The sequence below is a fragment of the Columba livia genome, chromosome 4, assembly GCF_036013475.1.
Source record: "Columba livia isolate bColLiv1 breed racing homer chromosome 4, bColLiv1.pat.W.v2, whole genome shotgun sequence".
NCBI classification, from domain to species: Eukaryota; Metazoa; Chordata; class Aves; order Columbiformes; family Columbidae; genus Columba; species Columba livia.
In genome coordinates, this window is record NC_088605.1 from 63,759,323 (window position 1) to 63,783,449 (window position 24,127).

Here is a 24,127-nt window from a genome sequence, read left to right on the forward strand (position 1 = left end):
ACCTATGTAACAAATATATTTTTTAAGGATTTTGTTGTTGTTGTTCTTTTGTGTTATTAAGTCCACCTGAGCAATATGTTATTTTCCAAGAATCAGGTAAAACATCTGTACAGCTATTGTGCTCTGTCAAGTTTCATAACTATTCCAAGTAATAGTTGTGAGGACTATTTTACCTGTGTGTAGTTCCAACTTATTGCTCCTATTCCTTCTGTTATTTTTTTGTTGCATTGTCAGTTACTGGTAACATACACATGATAGAGCACAGAGTCATTGGTAGCTGTTGCAGAATTTAAGGTTGGCAGATTTCACTTCTCATTGGTAACTAAATTCTTGGTGGATTGTAATGCCATTGTAACAAGAGTGAGGTTGAGCTGCCTTTTATTCTTAAATGCTACTGGTCTCCCATAGAAAAAAACTTCTCAGTTAAATACATGTTATTTTAGGTTTTGCCTTTAATGGTGGAGCAGAAAATAGCTAGCAGATGTAAATGGATGAGACCAACTAGAATTAGAAGTGCCAGAAAGCAAAGATGAGAGAGGAGACCATTGTAAGGGTTGGATGTAAATTAGGGAGTTGTTGGAATAGGTTTCTAGTGTATGCTTGGCCTTGAGACTGTTAAAAAAAACACAGCACAGTACATATTCCAGCTCAGGAGTATCTTCTCTGCTCTGAAATCACTTGGCATGCTGCAGATAATTCTATGTTTGTTATGCTGGTTTTCCTAGGAAAATAGCATTCAAGTTCAGGGACTCAAGAGTTTAATCTAACAGGTTTTTGTATAGACAGAAGACATTCTGTATGGCAAAGAGCAAATTAAGTGTGTCCATACAGGCATTATTTTTAATTATGAAGGGGTACATGTCTGCTGATCTGCTTAGCAAATTTCTCTAAGTAGCATTGTAGTCTGTGTGGCTCTTTAAAGGCACTATTCGTGTATGCTTTCATATTTTGATAGTAATATTGTATGAGATTTGGAAGGAGGCAATATGTAACTGAGTGAAATTCAGATGCTTTTCAATATTAAACTTAATTTGCCAGATTACTAGGTTAACAGCTAAAAGTAATCTATCAAAAATCTACACAGGCATATTGAATTTTCTGCAACACGTATACTTTTTTTGAAAATGTTTTAAATTGACCATGGAACTCTTTAATTACACACTTTTTATGATGATTATAAGAAACTCTGAATTCTTGTTCTAGAATGAACTGACTAGCCTTCAACAATTGATTGAGAAACTGCATGCAGCCAATGAGAAAATAGAGTTGGTAAGTAAAACCTTCTAAACAGTGACCTAATAAATTTTGTTTTTTTCCTACTAGAGCCTCAAAGTACAAAAGAAAAACGAAGTCACACATAGATACCTGGAAAAGAGCTTGTGCCATTCAGATTTGCAAACTTCTCTAGTAACTATTCAAAAATTGAGTAGCAATGGCTTTTTTTCCTGAACTCCAAACACCAAATCAGGGTGGCTGAGAGATTAGCTCTTAACATTGTGTGAGCTCTTTGTTCAAGAAGTCAGTGGTAAGTTTACATGCCAAATTTTTTTTAGGAATTTTTCTGAGGCCTAATCTTCTAGCGCATCATCCACTTCCCTAGACTGTGAGATTTCATCTCCAAGCTTTATCCTAGGACTTCCAGGAGTGACAAACAATGTTAATGTCATAGGAAAAGTGAAGTGAAAGACATGGTGAAGTTTTTAGCTGAGCAGCTGCTTCTCTGCAAGGTCTGATTCCTGTATGGTTTTTGATCAGTGTTTGTCTTGGGTACTGGCAGTGCAGAAAGACCTGCTCTAGGCAATTTGCTCTCTTCTGTCTTTATGGTGTGAAATATCATAGGTATGAAGGAAAGATGACTCCGTATTTGTCATGGTGCCTCTGCTATTGAAAACTTCTATATTGCCATCTTTTCCCTTTCTCCGCCTTTTCTATTTTGTTCAAAGCAAGTCAAGTCTTTGTTCTTTGACTATGTTTTTAAGATATCTAATCATTCTTCTTGCTCACCCTTAAATTCTTTCCGTTTGTGTCATCATTCTTGATCTGTGGTGCTGGAAACAGTACAATAATCCAATTGAGCACTTAGTAATCTTGAGTAGTATAATGCAGATTACTACAGAATTGTATCTTGCAAAGCAGTTGTCCTCTTTCCAAGCCATTTTGTTAGTATTCGTAAAATCAAAATAATGCACTCAGGGGAAATTTGACGTTATGTAGTCAGAGATGGTCTCAAAATTAACTGTTCTCTGAAGATAGATACTTTAGAGTTGCTGGAGGTGTTGCTGTCCAGTAACAATTTCAAGCAAATAAAATGATGAGCTTTTAAAGCAATTTGATCTGCTATTGCAAGCAAATCAGTAGTAGGTATCTGAACAAAATAGAATCAATGCTTAAAATAATAAAATTGGAAATAAATTGTGTGGAGAGGAAAGAGTGAAATATGTGAACTCTTTGAAAGACATAATGTTAAGATAAAGGTAATCAATTTGTTTGCATTATCTGTTTGGCAAGGTCTGTTACCAAAGGCCTCAAGATGTCATGGGATAAAGAAGCATGCTCTCTCTTGAACTAGTGAACTTAGAAATGGGCAATGAAGAGCCAGAGTAACTAGCCAGGTTTTTATTGTGGTAAAACAGCTGAGTTTCCTAGATGTGCTTGGGTTGAAGCTATTAAGCATATTTACAAATATTCTGGAAATGAGGTTCGGTATTGAGTGTTCACTAGTGATGTTATACTCTTTAGGGTAATGAAAACTGAAGTGAACTGCAGAAATCTGCAGGGAGGTCTCATGATGTTGAGTATCTGAATGAGTTTTAGCTGACGCTTCATTGGCATTAAAGCCAAATAATGCATGTGGGCAAGAGGGAGCTTTCACTTTGGGTACTCTGTGATGGTCTTGAAATTGTCACTCAGAATAGGTATTTTAGAGTTAGGAAGCAACAGTCAAAAAAATAGGAAGTTGGCAATTATTGGGGGGGGGGACAGGGATGGACTATTGTGCTTAAGTCCATGGTACAGTGGCATCTTGAATGATGCCTGCAGTTGTAGTCATCTCTGATATCTCGAAAGGGGATGCAAGATCTAGAAAAGGCCAGTAGGGTAATGAAAATATGGAAGGATTTTCACATGAGAAGGCAGCTGAAGGAGAATGACACCTCCAGCACTATGGCTGGCATGGAAAAAGTGAAGGAGAAACATGTGCTCCTTGTTTCTTGCTTCAGGGCTGGAGAGCATTAAGCATGTCAATAAACAGCCGATTTAAAACAAAAGAATTATTTCCAGCGACATGTGGTCTGCTGTGATACTCATTGCCACAAGCTATTCTAGATATCTAAAGTGGATGGTAATGTAGGTGGTAGGTCTGAGCTATTACAGTTCTCAACTTGAAAAGTCTTTACACTCCCTAAAGAAGGGGAGAATTAGGTAACATTACTCTGTGTTTGCCTTTCTACGGTATTCTACCTAAACCTGGGCACGTGGAGACCAGCCACAGTGTTAAATAGCCCTTATCAGCTATTTTTATGGTATTATGTACTGTAAAAATGCCCTATAACAATTATATATACATATATATCTAAACATTTTCAATCCAATATAGAGAATGTTACAAATATCTCCTTATTTTGCAGAGCAATCGACAGTTGCAGGAAACTGTAACACAACAGAATGTGGAACTAGAGGAGCTACGAAAACAGCTGAGGTATAAGCCAGGCAATTTTTAAAATTATTAAAGATCTTTTCTATAGTTTTTCTAACCTGTTGCTGTATCACGGGCATTGTTTGTACTGCAAACTCATTTGATGGTGATAATTACAATAGTTTCAGTTAATGCCTCTTAAGTTCATTACAAATGTGTGCATCATTATTGTTAGGGTAGCATATTTCCAGTTAGTGTTGTTTGATCCAGCTGTTTCCTGAAATATTTAACATTTGAACAAAGTGTCAGTATCACAGCAAAATTGACTCTGAAGATAGGCTTTCATTAGAATACAATTTGTAAAAATCCAGACTTGTTACATTGATTTATAGTTATAGAGTAAATCTATTAAAAACATCCAAAAGTATTAGAATTGTCTACAATGTATGCTATAAAATCCATGCAAACTACTTCTGTGTAATTTCATGTTGAAGAAACAACTGGTAAAAATATTGCGGATTTATCTGAGCATCACTGCAGGAGTTACTTTAGAGCTGTGTAGAGCTGCTGTCATTAGCTTTGTGAAGATAACATTGTACCAGTTTTAGGGCTGCAAGAACTTCTAGCTAATCTGAGAGGAATGTGAGTGTAATCAGTGCCCTTAAATAGAGATACAAGATTGCTCTGAGACCTGTTTGTCCAAAACCAAGAATGCTATGGGTAGAGTAACAATGACAAAGGTTGCTCATGATCATTATCAGCCAGATTAAACATTTATGAACGGAGTTCTGAGAAGACAGCTTGAAAGGAAGCATGAAAACTTGTGTTTGTGGGTGACAGACCTTAGAGTGACAGCCCAGCAGTGAAGGTGTGTCTGAGAGCAGCTGCCCCACCAGACAGTGTGAGCAGCCTGCACTCAGCTGGCCGACTGGCAGCACAGGGTGAAGTAAATGGAGACCAGCATATCAGGCGTGTGTTTGGGAACTCAAGGGGTGCTCTCTTGGCAGTGCACACTTAGCAGACTCTGGGAAGCAGCACAAACTGGAGACCTGCACCTCCAGCAGGAAGGATGTGCAGATGGGGACATGTACCTCCCAAAAAGGGAGAATATGTGCACATGTGTGCATGCACTTCATCCATGCTTCCTGTTATAGATGTTGGGTGTCCCTATAGAAAAGCAAGCAAGGAAGTATGTGAGATCAGTACTCAATTATAGAAGACTGTTCACAGATTTGTGTGTGTTCAGTAATACAACACAAATGCCTAGTTTCATGGTTTACTTGTTACATTATTAATATTGATCATAAAAAAGGTAGACCACCAATTGTCTGTTTATTAGTGGTATGCAATTAACTGCTTTGATTGACTTAGGCCACATACATTGAGCAGTTTTGCCCAGCTAGAACCCATTAAATCATAAAGGTAGTGTTCTGAAACAAGAATAAAGATGACTAGGCTGCTCCAACCCTGTGGATACTTGCATGCATAAGGAGTATATGTAAATAAAAATGTACTCACAGTTTCACTACTTAAAAACCAGCAACTAATCAAAAATATGCACATATATTTGGGCACGTGGACATCTCATCAGAATGAGATGACCTATTAGCTTTCAGTCAGTCCCCAGGGACTTCTACCTGTTAATATATTTTCTTCCTGAAGCAGCAGTTAAAGCAGAAAACACACGCTTCTACTATGCAGGCTCATTGCCATGTGGACAGTTATACAGGTCCCTGTGTGCATACAGGGCTACAAATGAAAGACTTTGGCCTTTTGGCTGTCATGCCATATTCTAAATTATTTTATCAAAGTGGTATCATTAAAAAAATGTAATCTAACTCCTAGAAACAAGCCTAAAAAAGGAATTTCTTTAAAAAAAAAAAAAGCTGGGACTGAAGGAAATCGCAACTCCTGTAATTTGTTTTGTTTTACTTAAAAACATCAGGAGATTGGAAATGTTACAAATGCAATAATAAACCAAATGTTGATCTTACTTATTGAATGTCAAAAATAGGTTCAGTTAATGCTAATTGCTCTCCTACCCACTTATTATATGAATAAATGTAATCATGTCAATGCAGGACTGAAGATTTAGAGATGAATGAGATACCCCAAACAGTAACGCAATACCAGTATCCTCTGCAAGGAAAGAAATTTCAAAAATGTGAGGATGTGAAAATGTTCTTCTTTCTCTTTTAAGAATTAGATAGTAGTATGCTATCCTGGCTTTGTTAAAAACACGACAAGTTTCTCTTTTAGTGAATTTTCCTTTCAGCTGAAGTCTTCTTAGTAACTGCACTTTTCTAAAGTAGGATACATATTTTGGTAGACATAGCAATGGAATGCAAGGTTGCTGTTAAGGATACATGTCCTGGGAGAGGGGCAAGGAGGAGAGAACTGAAACAGGTGACTAAAACTGACCAATTAAGTATTCCATCCCATTCATGTGATACATCATATGAAAGTGGGAGATCATGAGGATCTCGTCCCTTTTCCCTATGGCCGACATTAGGAGAGGACCTTGCAAGTCATCTCTGCAAACTGAGGCCTAGTGACAGGCTGAATCCAGTTCCGGTTGTCTGCAATATCCAGTCCAGGATTTCTGGGTGCAGGCTGTGCTGCTGGAGCAGTGCTGATCTTTGCTGGGACTTTTAAGATCGGTTTTGTATATTTTGTATTTTCTATTTTATTAGTAGCGTTAGTAAAACATTTTTTATCTTTTCCAACTTTTTTTGTCTTTCTTTGCCTTCTTATCACCTGTACTTAGTGGGGAGTGGGGTGGCTCAAGGAGAGGATAGGGAGGAGAGGGGGTTAACAAAGGATCTGCCAGGGTTTATTGTCACCCTGCAATCAAAACCTTGACACATGCACAAATAAATTGCAAGTGATGACCAAGTTTGGAAAGACTTCATTTTAACAAATACCCTGAATGCTACCTCGATCTTTGACTGCTTGTTGCACCGTTTTCCTTCTCCAAAGAACACTATTTTTGAAAATAGTTCTTCAGTGGAAAAATCTGGGCAAATAAAACATGAGAGGTGCTAACAAGTCCCTCTGAAAAACACATCTTCAGTGGTTAATGTAACTTGAATTTGTAAGCAGGTTCTGGTCCTAAATTTATTGTACAAACAAAATTTTAAAATAACGACAAAATTCTTCTAGTAAGTAAACTGTAACTTACTTCACCAATCAGGAAGTGAAAGTTTAGTATTAGAAACAGCTATTTTTTATTGCTGTAACAGCAAAAAAATTTGGATACAACCACTCTTAAAGAAATTGGTTAATAAATATTCAATGATGACTAGTATTCAGCACTAACAAAATCTAGTCATTCATTGTAAACCTGTATCTTTTATTGTGGGGATTGCGACACAGTAACTTCAGTATCTGTGAATAGTACTTAGACTTAGAGATGCTGAAATTTGTATAATGCCCAATATTTAGAGTGATAAGCACTTAACACAGCAACAGATACAGTAATGAAAGGGTGGTGCTCATCCCTAGATTTTGATCAAAGGCATTTATTGACAGAGCAGTTTGTAGCAACATATAGAAAATCCTCTTTTAGTTTAAAACCATTGCTCCTTGTCCTGTCCTAACAGACCCTGCTAAAAAGTCTGGTTTAGGATTTTTAATATATAGTATAGGTATTTTAAAAATAATATATGGTATACAATCTGATATACATAGCCACAAAACACTTTGAAGATGCATTGCTAGAGCAGGTATCTGCATTTCAGAATCTTGAAGCTTTTAAATATAGATAACTTGCCAAGATTACATTAAATATATGATGCACGGTGGAGAATAAAAGGTGCATCTTTAGAATCAATTTGTTCCTTGTTTAACACACACCTCTGATCTGAATTTGGTCCTAAAATGCATTTTTATTACTTAAGCTGTTTTGAGTTTTATGACCTCGTTCTATTTTTTTTTCTATTTTTATATTAGGTTTTGAGATTGTTTTGTTTTACAGCACATTTTCAATTTTGTGTGGGAAACAAATGAACGTCCTCACAAATTTAACAGTACTTTTTGTAGGAGAAATGTGCATGATTCAGATGAATTAAGATCAAACATTTGGACCTGTAATGAGGGCCATGTGTCCGGGAATAATGTTTTTCATCTTTGTTTTTGTTTTTTAAAGAAATGTTAACAAATTCAGCCCTTCTGATGAATTAAGCTGAAATTAAGTATATGCTGTAGAATTGATGTTATGTGCATTTTGCTTAAGATTTTTATATAGCTATAATATGTTCTTGCCTTTTATGTAATTTAATCAAACTTACTATTTCTATAAGGAATTTTTGCTTGACATTGATTCTTAAAAGTACTAAATGTTTTCTAGCTTTTTCATGACTATTAGTGCTCTAGTTCCAATTAGCTTATCTAATCTAATACGTTTGTTCTTTTTAAACTTTATAATACATTCAATTATTGGTTTTTAAAATTTGGCCTGATATGCAGCCTGAATAATTGGGTTACGCCCCAGGTGAAGGACTTTGTATGTCGCTCTGTTCCCAAGTCAGAGGAGTAGGATGGTTGCTCACTTCAATAAGCTTTTCTGCTGCAAAGGGAGTCTGATGAATCAAGTGAAATCTAATCCTGAAAAAGATTTCTCTATCAAGCATCTGTGGCCAATTATATTTAAGTTATTGAAGCACTTAAACTTTTTGATTGCCTAGTCCTCCCAAACATATACATGTTCCTGTTAAGGTGTCTTTAATAAGTAATTTTTACAGGACAAATGCTTAATGGATTTGGTTTTCTTCTCTCACTGCCACAAAGTCAGAAGAAGGGGGAATTTTTTCTGCCCTGTAGGAACAGTTTTAAGAAGTGTGACTGCCCCTCACAGCTGTTTTAACAAAATTGTAATGGACTAGTATTTTTCCACTATAAATAATTGAAATGTAATTCACAGACTTTTTTTCTTTACACAGGCAAGCCATAACAGATGTGCAGACAGCAAATGCTCGGCTTGATGGAATGACCAAATTGACAGAGAAGCTTCAAGGCGAATTGGAGAGAAGGGTATTCTAGAGAAAGAAATAATTTTCCATTGCCATTGAATGGCTTGTCACTTATTTCTGTGCTGACATTAAAATTAATCTCAAGTTGTTCTCTAACTTGTTTTATATTGGTATATCTTGATTTTGTTCAGGAAAGCTCAGATGATGTCTAGATAATACATATATTCTTTCTAGGAAGAAGATGTGACATCTGCCCAGCAAAGAGAAAGAGCATCTGACAAACGCTTGCGTGAAATGCAGTCTAGTATAATACAATTAGAAACAAGGTAAAGATAGCTCATTGGGTCTTAATCACAGGATACGAGGAAGGGAGAGAAAATATTACCCTTTTACAGCCTTTGGGTTTTGTGTTTCTGAGCAGTTCTGTCTTCTCGAAATACAGATATCTTATGCTTGGCTGCTCTCTGTCTTATTTGTTCTATTCTACAACCTTTTGGAACAGCTTCTGACTTCAATGTATTCAATTTATTGACTGTAATGGACAAAAAATGAGTCATGTATTTTTCATTCTAGTGTGTAAATTCTAGTTACTCAACTCTCAGTGGACTTAGGTGGAGTTCTAAAGAAAAATATTAATACTGAAATTTGAAATGTTCATGTAAAGTAGCTGTTTTTGAGGTGAACACAGGTTTTTCTTTCCGTGTTAAATAAGATTTGGTTTCTGGTCTTAGTTCAGCAATCTTTATTAAAAAAATTATTTAAAACAGTTAAAGCATACATCTTAACAATAAATGGTAGCTACAAAGGCACTTTGAATACCTGATAATGAGTAGAACTTTAACTCCACACTATCTACTGGAAGACTGAAGATTCGGTCAGGTTCTTTTGTATCTGATTGAGTCTTAGATACAGAAGAAATATGATGGGAGTTTTTTCCCCCTTCACTTTCCAAGGATACCATACTTAGCCATGCAAAGTGATTTTGATTGAAGGATCACAAACAGTTGTTGAATTGTTAACATAAATCAAACGACCAAATAGCTAAGAAGAATTCACAAATTTCTTATTAAAATAATTGAATTAATCTTTCCTTCTTGGTCCCAGCCCTGTGAGCGTGACTAGCAGGCTCTTTGGTTACACTAGAAACCAAACAATTACCAGGGAGCCAACTTTGGGACTGTAAGTGGCCTCTACTTGATGAATTTTACTGGCCTAAGCATTGTGGAGGCTCTTAAGTTTACTTCAGATTGTCTTAAGAAATGAGCTAGTTTTATTACTTTCTGTAGGGTATTGGTTCTACAAAAATGGTGTTTGATCCCACAAAAATAGAGTGGTTGGTTGTCCTTGTAGGTTTCATTACAAACATGTTAGAAAGTAAAAAACCATGGCTGCTTGAAAAGGCAGATCCTTTGTTGCCGAAGTGTTCACTATGGATATTTAGAACCGTGAACTTTATTGAACCAGCAGCACTTGTGGAGCTTTCTGAGATTTTTTTGAGGATACCTCTGAGACTCTCTTGCTCTTTCTTGTTCCTGCCAATACTGACAATCATAATTAAACAATAAGAATTTCTGAGCTGTCGTAAAATTACCTGTGGTTTTCTTGTTCTAATGATACAGCTGCAACTTCATTGCCCACATCCAATTATTCCATTTCTTCCACAGAGGAAAACTTTATACCTTCTGGGGCTGTTCTGTTCTGTTTTAATATAGAATGTTTTCAGTGATGTATCCCAAGATAGCCACATTCTTCTAAGGTTCTTCTGAGATTAGATATCAGAGTTAAGTCCTTTAATATTCAACTCAAAGACCCCGAGAACAAGCAGAAAGCCAGTAATGCAGTTTCGGCAACTTATTAATACATACTTTATACTAGTTTAGTTTGAAAGAATTAGTGTCTTAGTTAAGCATCTTATTGTTGAATGAGTAAAATTATTGCTGTCTTGTAGATTATGTGTTGCTCTCGAAGATGCTGAACAGCTGACAAGAGAAAGAACAGCCCTGGAGAAACAAATCCAAGAGCTTCAGACAAGGTATGCTGATGTAGAAAGGGAGAAGTATGATGCTGTTGGAAAAGTCCAAGATTGCATACAGCTCTTAGAAGATGCTAACCTACAAAGAAGTCAGGTAAGGCAATCGATGAAGGTACTTCTTAAGTATTCAAATACTTCCATCCCTTACAGTTGTGAAGTGCCTGATTATCCATTATTCTAGGCATACATGCATACACAGACAAGCTTCTGTTATCTCTGTTATACTAAAATTAGCAGTGGGTAAGATAGAAACCTGTGATATGACCATATGTTACTTAGACTTGTCACACAGTATAAATTTCAAAGAATATGTTGAGTCCCTGGATAAAGGCGATCTAAGTGATAATACTGTACCTGAACTTGAATTTTCAAAAGTTTCTGACAGGGTTTTTTCTTAGATGCTTATAAAGAAATTGGTCTGTCAGAATAAAAAAGAAAGGCATATTATGAATTTATAACGTACTAATGGTTAGGAAAGAATAGCTAAAACTGAAGGGACATTTTTCTTATGTGATGCACATAGGTCACCAAGAGAGTGAGTTCTGCATGAATGAGTTCAAAAGAAATCTGGAAAAATGACTGAGTAATGAGTTGGTAAAGTCTGCAGCTAGGAAAAAATTGCTAAAGCATTTGTTAGTGTGTGATAAAATCACAGAAGAAATTCAAATATGCTATACTAGGTGCTGAATTTAGTCTTACCAGTCAAACAACTGTTTAGGAGATGGTATGGGTGTCCCTTGAGAATGCATTCACACAGTCCTCAGTGGTACTTGATACAATGAACAGAATGTTCAGAATCAGAATTAAAGGTGCTTTTAAATATAGTGCCCCTCCATGTGCACTTTTGATCAGCCCATTTCAGGTAAGACATAGCAGAATTAGGCAAGTGCAGGAGGAGTCAACAAGGAAAACTAGACAAGTGGAGAGGCCCTAAAACAAATTTTTCTGTACAATATGTGAGTAAACTGTCATAAGGTGATGTATATACCAAAAGTATAGGTAGGAAAACAGTCAAATTCATGACAGAACAATCCATTAAAACTACCTAAAGTATGGGATCTAATCCATGCATCTACTGATCAAAAAAAAAAAAAAAGTCCTCCTGTTTTCCCAGATCTTAATCTTCCTGAAGTATCGGCTGTTTACCCCTTTAGGAGATATGATACAAGGTGTGGTAAACTTTTGTCTAGTATGGGTGCTTCAGTGTTTTAATGCCAAGCTTCAGTTTGAGTCAGGCTTTTAGAAATTGAATGAATTGTGTGTACTGGCAAGACAGAAATTTAATGCTCATCTGATGACTGTAGACATCAGTAAATGAAACCCAGATTAGTTAAAGTCTGTGGAAATAAATGGAGAATCTTAGAATTGATCCTATTTGGGCTAGCATGTTGAACTGTTGAGCAATTTAGGAGGTCAGTGTTCTCTTCCAGTCTGAAGTTGCTTTTCAAATTTGGGGAGTCTCCTGAGTATCTAAACTAGCTTTTTGCTTTTAACTTTTGGAATATTAAAGTTACTGCTGTCTCTTTTGTACTTGCTGATTTCAGCTCAGTGATGAAGGAGGCACACCTGCCTCCTTTTTTCTGGCAGAAAAAGGAACTAACCTCTCTAAGGACATCCTTCTAGCTTCTGGTTTGCTTCCCGAATAGATTAAGGTATTGACAAAGCTTAGAGGTTCTAGTCGTTACTGCAGTTCAACTTCTGTGATTCTTCTTATACAAAAGAGGATTATCATCTTGTGATATATAGTCTTTCTTCCCATGTATTTATAGTCATTTAGGAAAACCTTTGGTGACATCTTTTCCTTTTTATAATTTCCTCATAACTTTCTGCATCTCATTTGCTTTATGAATTGATCTTCCACAATTCCCTTTACCTGTCAGGCCCTGGTTTGGAAAGGGATGAAAAAATAAGTTTTCCATCCTCCAGCTCTTGATGGCCATCTTTGGGCTTGTCAGTTCCTTTTTCTCAGCAAGAAATTTTGATCCTTAGCAGCATTCCACTACAGCCTGGTGGCAGGGAGAATCTCAAAGGTAAAAATAAATCATTTTTTTTTCAGAGTTTAAAAACCAAGAAACACTCTCATTTGAAAATTACTGGTAAGGAGTATAATTCACATTTCCAGTTGCTAAGTATTAGTACGTCAGAGTGGTGTTAGAACACCGTTTCTCGTCCAAAAGTACTTCAGCAGATCATTGGATGCTGCTTGCTATGAACTCACATGAAGCTGACGGAAAGAAGTGGCCCAGTAAAATTATTGTGATGTAAATTTTATCTGTGAGACAGTAACTGAACAATCACAGATAAATAAGTGGCTTTTTATAAGTCACAGTTTAGTATAATACTGTAGTAAGAATAAACTGGAATTTGCAGACACTTGTTGATTTATTGCTCTGGCTAAAAACATCCTGAATTTTTCAAACTGGGAAGTTTATTAATGAAAAGGATTAAAAAAAATGCAGCATATATATGTGTGTGTGTATATATATATATATTAGTTAATTCTATGTTGTGAACTGTGGCCACAGGTTTCTCCCTGCTCTGTAACAGATTGGTGGGGAGGGGGAGTAGCAGTAGCGGGCTGTCATGATAATGTTGCTTCTTTTATGTTAACCTTGTAAAGCACACAAAGTTGAGCTTACCAAGAGACATCAGAAGAATTTTAAAAGAGTAGTTTGAGAAATAAAATTGAATGTCAGCAGTAAAAGAGAATATGACCAATGAAGTGGCGTTTTATTGCCTGAAGTCAGTAACCTTATATAGGCTGAATTTATGTCATCCATTAGGGACGTTTTTACGTCTTTCTCCCTTTATGCATCTACATTTTCTCCAAGTGCCACCTAGGATTTTTCATCTCTCCCATCAAGTATTCTATATTACCTTCTGTCATCTTTTCAGACCAGTATCTCCTAGTATATATTAACATCAGTCGCTTTCTTGCATCCTCCTCAGGAAGGGTTCCTTACGACACCTTTTAATGTAATTCTCACCATTATTTTATGTTAAAGAGCTCCTTGGTTCATTGTTATCACCATGAAAGGCATTGCATACACATTCCTTAATTGCTTATATTTTTTTATTTTTTTACTTTTAAGTTTTCTGGAAGGTAAGTGATTTAGTACAGCAGCCATTAAAAAATGCATAGCTATATGTAGGATCGTGCGTGTGTGTACAGGTATTTAGTTTCCTAACAGAGAACTTTCTAGGTGGTAGCGTTGGCATTGGTTTCTGTTACAGGTGCCAGCCCCAGATGAGAACACTGGGGAGTAGCCTTGCCTTTTGCTCTGAGTTCCTGTGCTTGCTTCTGTGTAATTCCATGTCCAGCCAAAATCTGAAAGTACCAATAAGTCCCAGTAGAAAAAGGCATCTACTGTCACTAACTTTTTGTGTGGTTCTGGTTTGCAGGAGTGTACATTTAGTGCAAAATGTTCTCGCTGTTCTAGTTTTCCTGTTGGGTCTCGATGTCAGCTACTCTAAAGGAAGAAGGAAAAAAGGTTTTCTGAACCGTGGCTATGTGTGGTTTCTTCTCTCAGTACTAGATATGATGTCATGACTGAAATGTTATCAGTAGTATTTCAAGTTGTTATTTTTTTTAGGCACTGATTGCAGAGAAACAAAAAGAAGAGGATATTAAAAAAATGAAAGATGAAATGGCTCAACTTGCGGAAGATGCTGCTGCAAGAATTAGAAAGGAAGTAAGTTGTGATGTTTAGAAGGAATGACTTTGGGTTAAGTCTGAAAGAAAAGTTTAAATATTTATAGTGAAGTTTTTGTTGTTTTTCAAGAATGTGTCAGAGTGGGCTTATACACATGTGATTTTAATTGTTAAGATGGTAGTGCCCGTGTGGGTCATGCATTGGACTCTTATGTCTATACAGCAGTTCAGATTAGATTCATTGAGCCTTAGAATAGTCACAGCAATGGCAGCTGGCCTCATTTCATGTTACATTTCATGTAACACATTTCATGTGTTACACCCTTTGATATTCTGTGGCTGCTGTTGTGAATGACTTCTGTTGCCTGAACGACTTCCCTGAATAGAGCTTAACTTTGCAAATGTTCATTGAATGGTTAGCCCTGCAAAGAGTATGTTGTGTGAGCTGCACAAGTGCCTTGGAGGCTAATGAGGGACAAATGGTAAGATTAGGGCTGGTCAGCCTTCTTGCCTTTATTTGGGAGCCAGGGAAATACTGTGTGTATAAGGAGGAGTAACAGTTGACATTGCTGTTGAAAACTTGAACCAAAATCTCATCTTACTTGTATGAAGTACATCTCTGCCCATGAAATTTGTTCTACAAAAACCCACAGTGAATGCCGGCAAAGTGATACTTCTTGGTTTGGTGTATCGGTTTTTAAGGAATTAAACAGCTGACTTGCAGTTGAGTAGAAGCTACTGTAAGTCAGTCCCAAACCAGGCATGAGTGAGTACCCAAGTTTCCCAGATGAAGGTTTGGGGTTTTTTTCCTCCTAGCTTAGCTGTTTGCATAATTTATATAAGGTAAAGGAACTGCATGGAGCATGTCAAATGATTCAAAAAGGAATTGAAATCTTTGACCGATTAAATATGAAGCCTCTTCTGGAAGTTTACATGAATGATATGCAGAATTCTAATTGCTTTATTTTTTGCAGAACATTGTTAACATTGTGAGAAATTTTAGAGTTAAATGGTTTAATAATGCTAGTAAATTTGCAAACTAAAAGCTGACATCAATTCATATTAATACATTTTATCCTATGACAGTAGTTCACAGTACAGTGACGCTATGATAAACAGTTGGGAAAATATTTGGGTTTTCCTCAGTATGAAAAACTATTGATGGTGCATGGTCATCATGGTCATATCTTAGAGTGTTTTGATGATACAGGTTGCAAGGCAGCATACTGGCAGAACTGTACTCTTCAGTGTTGTTAACTAGCCCTATATTCTTCCAAACTAAATGCAATTCTTAAATCTCTCAAGAAGCACAAGTGTTGATGTCTGTGCAGACACTGTGAAGACATGAGGAATGGCACTTTGATTTCAGAGATTCTGCTCAGTAGCACATCAACAGACTGTGTTGTATTGAGATCAAGGAATTTAATTTCTGATACATGGGCTTATCTTGGAAGTTGCTGATGGAAGCTCATATATGTTCAGGTGATGGGACCTGTTGAAAGTTACGCTTTCTTTTGGCATCTCAGTACTTCAAAATATTCCTTATTTAGGCAAGTAAGACTCTTCTACCAAGTACAGCTAACAATCAAAAGGCTCAATATCACAGTACACTTAGAAACCCAAAATTGGCAGAGAAATTAAAAATGTGATAGCATGTTTATGATTTTTGTTATTGTCTTTATGAGCAGCTGAAATAATGAAGATCTTCTGATAAAAGACTATTCACAAAATTCATTTATTCCATGTTATCCCATCTGCAGACTAATGTACCTAGAGGTCCACAATAATTATCTGCAGGTCAAAGAGACTTGCTTTATTTTATGGCAAACTCCAGAGGAAATAAAGGCTTGTTACAGGCATGTGTTGCCAATGTCTTCTTTCTGTTGCAAGTGGACAACAATGTATATCAGTAGTCTCATATGCAAATTTCCAGTGGTGTAACTGGTTTTTTTCTTCCTTTCACTTTCTTCGCTATGACATGATGTGCGTATGGACTGTATAGGGTTGAAATGATTCCTTTTCTTTCCAGTCCTTTCATTTTGAGAAGTTTCAGGAAGATACTGCCTAAATTTTAAGAGCCCTTAAAATGAGGATAGAGATGGTTTGTGCCTTCTATTTGGTGGTTACCTGAAAGAATCACAAAAATTGTGTGAATTACTTAAAACTGCAATATTTAATGTCATACATGGTTTGGAGAAGGTGCAGGAGTAACTGGGATAACCACTCAGTCTAGTTGTGACAATGATTTACTAATCAGAAGTTAGAAATTAGAAATGCCCTATTTCTTATTTTGAAATTATCTCAGTAAAAGTGAATATATCAAAAGCATTTTTAAAAGTGTTGTCATGCTTCTTCAGCTACACTATTAACAAATAGTTCTTTTGTTGTGTGATCTAAAAAGAATGTTACACAAATTGCAAATATCTTGCACCTAATGGGCAGCAGCTTTCCTGATAGTCTTATTGTTCTTTTTCAAAGGCCTTATTGTGATGTCTTTTCCGCTTTTTTTCCTAAACGCCCTCAGTTAAAGTAGTATGTATTGATAATAAACGTTCTTCTAACATTTATACAGTAAGATTTGTCAGTTATTGCAGTCCCATGTATTTTCATATTTATATACCTGCACCACATATAGGCAATATATATAAAAAGAGGATGGAAAAATAGTTCACAAGATTGACTTTTCTGCTTGCACTTTGATTTTGATCACAGGTAGACATGGTAAAGAAGCCATATAATGTGCAGATTTCTCGACTAACAGAAGAACTTTCAGCTCTTCAGATGGTATGGTGCTGACTGATGAAAATGGTTTTGATAGCAAAATGTTTGAGAGTTCAAGTAAGATGCTAAATTCAGGTAAAAGTCAATTAATCATTTAGGACTGTGCTTTACTACTGTATAGCACTTTATGTCCTGCACATCTCCAGACATTAATGGAACATACGGTATCTTTGTGTCACTTGACAAAAGTGACCGTGTGTGGTGTCTTTAACAGTCAGGACAGAGGTTCATAAAGCACAGAAAGTTCAGTATTGCATATATATGGTTGAGAATGTAAAAATGAAGTATATGAAATGAAGTACGCTAAGAGAAAGTCTGTGCATCACAATCATCATATTATTGAATCAATGAGGAAGGAACTTGTAACAAATTAAATGGGGGACCAAAAGAGCTTGGTGCATATGCACCTGTTTATGGGTTAAATTTATGAAAAGAGTATTTCATTTCGTGTGTCTTGGTCTGTATAGTGAATGAGACTGATCCTATAGAGAAAATAACAAGGAGGTAAATATAATCAAATGCCTACACACCAGTGACTAGATTTATATTTACAATGGCTGGTTTGGGGGTTTGGCGTTTCTTGAATTTTTGAGATTTTTTTAAATTAGTTTTATTTTAATATGACTTTTAAAACCAGGAATGTGGAGAAAAACAGGGTCAGATTGAACGAGCCATTAGAGAAAAGAGAGCAGTAGAAGAAGAGCTTGAAAAGGTAAGGCAATTGCATGCATTTTGACATTATGCTTAAGATCTCTTTTCAGAAGGAAAAGTGATGTTGATTTTTCCCATTTCTCATGGATTTTTTTGTTCCTTTAATTTTCTTATTTTTTGGGTAGTTTTTCTTAATTGTAAATTTTCATGTTCTTATTTCAAGGTTTGTTTTTCTTTTTAAATCCGGAAAGCATTTTAAAGCATTAATACTAAACTGAAAAAGAGGGTTCTTTGAAAAGTTTTAAAAGTAACAGGAGAGATGTTTGACATAATCCAAAAGAATGTTGGTACATGTTCCCGTTAAACTTCAACTCAGTAGACAGAAAACTAAATAAATGCCAGATCTTTGAAAACTCTTTTCCAAGTAGCACCAACAATGATAGCAATTAAGTTTTGTTTTAAATCACTGGATAATAGGACACAATGAGGAGCAGCCTCCTTGTCAGTACTACACTGCTGATCTCCAGTGCAAGGTGAAGATGATCTCACATGTAAGTTTATTCTTCAGGTTTACAAGCAAGACAGAGGATATGAGTCTGACATGAGAAAACTAGAGCAAATGCATCAGAAATATTTACTTGCAGAAGCTACCAAATGTGACCTTCAGCTAACTCTGCAGACAACACAAAATAAACTGAAACAGCTGGAAATGAAGTAAGGAATAGATGTTACAGAAATTGGAATGGAAAATAATGGAAATGATTTCTGACAAATTGTTGGTTATGTGTTAGGTTTTTGTAACGTGGTTTTAACCAGCAGCCAGAATAGTGTCAAGTTACCATAATTCTGAAGCAAGGGCAATTATGATTCACTATAAAAGTATTAAAGGGGATAACACACTAAAGAATGAAAGGTTTCCTTTAAAAGACGAGAGCTGCAAGCAGTTGTTTAACAAAAAAAATGGAAAGAGGTGTATATTATTTTGAATCTTACTGCATTTTTCAATACTGTTTGTAGGTAAAGTTACTCTGTGGAATATTCGGGCAGAATTTATTACTTCACAAATTCATCTACAGTGTGGTATCTCCTAGTATGTGCAGAACACTTTATGTTTACATAGCATACTGAATTTCAGGTCTGTGTCCAGAGCTAAGAGATGTTATTGCAGTTCAAATAATATTATACAATGGTAAAAACTACAATATGGTACACATTTTTAGACCAGGTTGTTTTTTTCAGCATGAAAAGTGTAGGATTCTCTGAAAGCTTCAGTCATTTCTGTACTCTGCTGATCATAAATCATGTCACTTCACTAGAACAATCCTCAGCTGGGAATCTGGAAAAGGTATTAAAATAAAAATCTCCTGTTTCACGTGGTCGTTTTCCTGAGCTTGCTGCAATATTAGATTGTCTTTATGAATTCCCTCATCTTGATAAAATTCTTCGCTGACTTGTTTATAGTTTTAGCTGTCAAGCCCATAAAATGTGCTGGGCTGATACAAACTTTGAGGAAGAAACAGGGGAACAGCTGTATGGTGTCAGCCCCAAAATCTGACTCAATGTATGTTTTTTCTGGAGTTGTTCAACTCTTGAGTTCCAACAAGACTTTTCTTCTCTTTCAGCTATGAGGAAGAGAAATCTCGTTCCCAGGAAGTTGTCTCTAGATTGGAAAGCACTCTGGCTTCAGAAAGAGAAAAGAGTGTCTTCATCAGTGAAGACAGGCTAAAACTTCAGCAAGAGAATGAGCAACTGCAAAGAGAAATGGATGGCTTGAGAAAACTGGCGTCAGAGGCTCAACGAAATGCTAAAATAAAGGTATGGTTTATATGTTATTTTTTTTAATGTAAGACTGACATTTGCTTAGTAAGGCAGCATTTCTAAGAGAAAATAATCAGAAGTTTAAAATAAGGATGAGAGTTTCAATTATGCTTCATGGTTTCTGCTTAAAAATAATTTTGTTGTAGCATTGTGTGTCCTCAGAATTTCTGGAGTACCTCAATCTCTGCTAATTAAATTGTATTATAATTTCTTAATTTATGCTCTCTAAGAAGACCCCAAATGTTCTTTGCTTTTTATAAGATAAAAAGATCAAATAATAACGTATTTTCATTCAAGCTTCCTTTCAAGCTTCACTTATTCCAATTCCAGGTCTTCATTTATTTAGTGTCTTTAATGTGTTAGGAATCCCTGTGTGACTTTCAGTCCAGAGTGTTCGTCTACTTGTTAGTCCACCACGTTGTCAGAGCAGTGTGTAAATAATACATAATTTAATAGTATGGCTATCGAACACTGGTTCTGTATTTTCTGTACAAATAATATATTTCTATACAAGTAGTTGCAACCAAGATAATTAGCTGAAAGATGGATGTTCTTTTTGAATGTGTTCTGTTAAATGCAACTGAACAGACTGCAGGTGGGATAATGACGTAATAGTAACCTCAGCAGATTCATGGTACCTTTGGCTTCTGAAGGAAGTAACAACTTTGATCCTTGATGTGCTTTCTAAACAAAGAAAACTGGTACTTTCTGTTTTGCTCTTAACCCCAGGCATATAAACGTATTGAAAAGGGATCTAAGAATCCACAGCAATGCAGGTGACTTCAGTGAACAATTTTACAAATTCTGAATGGGAACCATCTCAAGTCCACTTACCGCTTTGCACCACAAGATAAAGGAAGCAGTGAAATAAAACAGGAAATCTAGTTCCAACTCCAGAACCCTTTGGTCAAACGTAATTTAACAGCAAAGGATCAGAGTCTTGAAAAATATAGATACCAGATCTTTTGTCTATCTCATTTTTAATCAGACAGGCTTCCATTGTAGTCACAGATTGCTTGCTTTCATTTTCCTCTGATGTACAAAGGATTTTAGATGCAGTTAAGAAATTCCTAATGCATTTAACTAGATGAAAAAGAAAGAACGTGTTTCTGTGGAGAAAACACAAGGGAGAAGGATAAAGATTATTTACTAAAATAAGCATACACAGCTCATTATCCTTTATTGTCAGTTGGACTATTTGCTTAAATTGGCTTTGGGAACATGTATCTATTTGAGTATATAATTACAAGTTCAATTATTGTATGTTACATGCTTTCAACAAATGATTATAAATTTAACTCAGATGTTGTAAAAAAGAAGTAGTAACAAATGAGAAACTCGATTGTACCCTCTTTGTACTTTTTCTAGATAAGCACAATGGAGCATGAGTATGCTCTGAAAGAAAGTGGATATGAAGCTCAACTTAAGGAAATGGAAGACACCAGTCACAAGTCTACTGCTGAACTTAGACGTCTGTTACTAGCTCAGCAAAAAGCAACAATTCGGTGGAAAGAAGAAACAAAAAGTCTTACTGAAACTACAGAAGCCAGGATCACTAAGCTAAAGTAAGTGCAATTTAGTTCCTCTTCTGGAAATTGTGAACAGTTGTAGTTAGTTTGGTGTATGGCAGGAGACCTGTGGTGAAAACCATGAAGAGCAAACCACTCAGACTAGATGACGTGCTTGCAGCAAAACAAGAAAGAATGTTCTAAGAGAACATGTGATGCTCTTTATGAAGTTAACAGCTAAGCACTGAGGTAAAAATTTTGCATCTTGTTAACGTGTGTGAATTTTGTAATGACAAAAAATTGAAGATATTCTTTTTAATTTTCTCTTGCAAGATATAGCATGCTCAATGTAGAGAATTTTAGCTTTGGATTATGAAAACTCCTATATTTATAGCTGTTCAGAACAGTCACCATAAAATCAGTTGTGGAGTGAATCTCCAGATTTCTAAAACAAGCTGCAAAAACCTATTGGGACATGCATCTAATGCTCTTTTCTGAGCAGTTGCTGTCATAAACGAGGATACAAATGAGTTGTGTGATTGCCTTAAGCAAAAATATGATATAAACTCTATTTTTCTCTTAATTCCTACTGGTTGCCTGGTAACTTATTCCCAGCACAGAATAGAGGAATATTTTCAGTTTTGAAAGGGCATAACAATAAGGGCATATCACCAAACAGAGAGAGATTACACACCATTCCTAGATGCTGGGATGGAGCCTGTGAGCCTACGTTCAGAGAGACGTCAGCTGGTTTAGAGAGGACAGGGGAGTTACTGGAAATGAGGGAATGAGAAGGCAGCCTCCCAATGAGAAATTAGCCATTTGCAAGTTAAGTTTGAAATAAATTCTACAAACTTACCTTTGTTTTAAATGCACACTGCTACAGGTAGTGTTTCCTTCTATGTTAATATCCATTAAAAATGGGTATTTTTAATTCCTCCAACTCAGCTTCTGCACAGGTCTTGTCTTTGGCTGGCAAGTAGCAGCCAAACTGTGGCTACACTCACTCACTCATTCACTCTGGTTGGCCAGATAGTTGGTGCTTACAGGATGCAAAATTTTAAACAGAGTTTCTCTTAACAGAGGTAGAAATATGTGTTTGCCTCATGCTTTATTTGATTTCTAAGCTCAGGAATCTCTGTCAGATCAAATAGTCTATAAATTAGAGATTAAATTAGCCTGATATTTTTATGGAACTTCTAAGAAATTTATGTCCTCAAGATCTCTTCCTCTCCCAAACTGGTTGAAAATTGGAGGAGACTGTCAGACAGGTACACAGCAACTCCTAAACTAGGGAGCCTGATTTCATGAGTCTCATTTCATTAAAGTAAAAATGGTTAGATGAGAATATAACAATGTTGCATGTATCATTGTCTTTTAGGAAGTGCATTCAGTGGTTTTTAGAAGAAAAATCCGGAGTTTGCAGCTCCGTTAATTTGAGAAATTTGAGATGACCCTTTAGTCACTTAAAGTGCAGCATGCACTCAAGTATAGCACTTGGGCTGATTTTTACAAGTTTCTTGCTATCATTTAACAAGGAAACAAAGTTTTTGACCTGTTAAAATTGGAAACCTGTGAATTCTAGCTTTTCTTTCCTTTGGAGTGATCTTTGAATTTTTCAGGTTTTCCTATAATGGCTTATGTATTCTCAGCTCCAACCGTAACGTTTCCAGTATTCTGTGCAATTTTTTGCATCACAACTTTTTAGGCATAGCTTGACATTTCTTAGTTGTTCAATGCCTTGGTGTGACTGGAATTAGAACCCAAGTATGACAAATCTACCTTACCCTACCTCCAGTGAACTTCAGAAGTAGCAGTCTCATATGGAGGAGTTCTTCCCTTTGAAACCAATTTCATTCCTCTTTAAAGTGACAGTGTCTATTATGACTAGTTTTACAGACTGTCCAAATAGAGGAATGCTTATGAGTTTCATCCTGCTTCAAATACAAGAATGATGAAACACTTATTGATGACCTTTCTGTTTTACTAGCAGCTTCAGTGATCAGCCTAGAAAGCCTTTCATTTTTTTTTTTTCAAGTGTTCCTTTTCTGTGGGTTTAGAACACTCTGTAGTAGTAGTGAATTGTTACCTATGATAACAAGTTCAGTTTAAATTTTTCAGATGCAAATTGAGATAATATTTTGCCCATTTTTCTAGAAAATCAAGTACTATATAATCACTCTGGTCATTGTCACATCTCCTAACCAAACAGTTTTAGCCTTTTTACCTTATCTGTCCAGATGTGGGCTGGCTTATTTTGCCTTAAAATATACTGCATTTCTCAGAAATTACTAAAGAGTTCTTTAAAAAGGCAAAAAGTCTCTTTCAGAAGTCACTGACAGTTCTAGTGCTATCGCTTCACTAATTCTTCTTTGACATCTTTTGTAAATGCAGTAACTAAAGAAAAAATATATAATGTTTCATGCCGAGGTAAACTTAAGCTGTTAAACTTGTAGTTTATTTTCTGTAAATGAAACTACAAAACCTCTCGCAGCTGAGTATCTGGGTTCATAACTAGATCCTGAATTTGGTTCAGCACCTTCCAATTAAAAGGGAAGAATTGCAGACTTCCAAAACAATTACAATTATCTGTGAAACATCTGCTTTCGTTCATAAAGCTTTAATGTTCGGTGTTAAAATGTTGTTGTAGTGGACCAAAAGCTTTAGACCTTCTTTATCTGCAGCAAAATGCTGACATAGAAAATATATCAGATGTCAGAGGAAGTCTGTTTTGTGAATCTGTGGGAAAAAATAGGTAGTAAATTTTGAAAAAGTCCCTGTTTATGTGAGAGACTGCCTATGTGGCATCATCTGGAAAACTCCTGCAACAATCCAACACCCTGCATCAGAGAATACTGCCTGAGGAGCAGAAGAGACAAAAACATTAATTGCATATTCGAAACTGCAAGTCTACACTAAGTCCATGATTTTCTGTCACTTCAGTAGATATTTTGGTGCAAGTCTAAAAACAAAGTCAGTTCCTTATAAAGAGGATTTAACAGGTGATGCTTTTTCGTACTGTATAAGCTAGAAGCAGAAGTTTTTATGGGGTAATACTTGCCACATAAACAAGCAGACTGG

General features: G+C 36.1%; 1 protein-coding gene across 3 annotated transcripts in view; it reads left to right on the top strand.

The window, feature by feature from the left end:
- SCLT1 (sodium channel and clathrin linker 1) overlaps positions 1-24,127 on the top strand; it is a 46,113-nt gene that overhangs the window by 7,573 nt on the left and 14,413 nt on the right. For all 3 annotated transcript variants that reach the window (XM_065062087.1, XM_065062086.1, XM_065062088.1), the window contains 11 exons: positions 1,204-1,269; positions 3,627-3,697; positions 8,575-8,665; positions 8,839-8,930; positions 10,553-10,730; positions 14,230-14,328; positions 17,001-17,072; positions 17,707-17,781; positions 18,289-18,434; positions 19,343-19,535; positions 20,907-21,103. In XM_065062087.1, the coding sequence (XP_064918159.1) occupies positions 1,204-1,269; positions 3,627-3,697; positions 8,575-8,665; positions 8,839-8,930; positions 10,553-10,730; positions 14,230-14,328; positions 17,001-17,072; positions 17,707-17,781; positions 18,289-18,434; positions 19,343-19,535; positions 20,907-21,103 (1,280 nt within the window). The remainder of the gene's footprint in view (positions 1-1,203; positions 1,270-3,626; positions 3,698-8,574; positions 8,666-8,838; positions 8,931-10,552; positions 10,731-14,229; positions 14,329-17,000; positions 17,073-17,706; positions 17,782-18,288; positions 18,435-19,342; positions 19,536-20,906; positions 21,104-24,127) is intronic.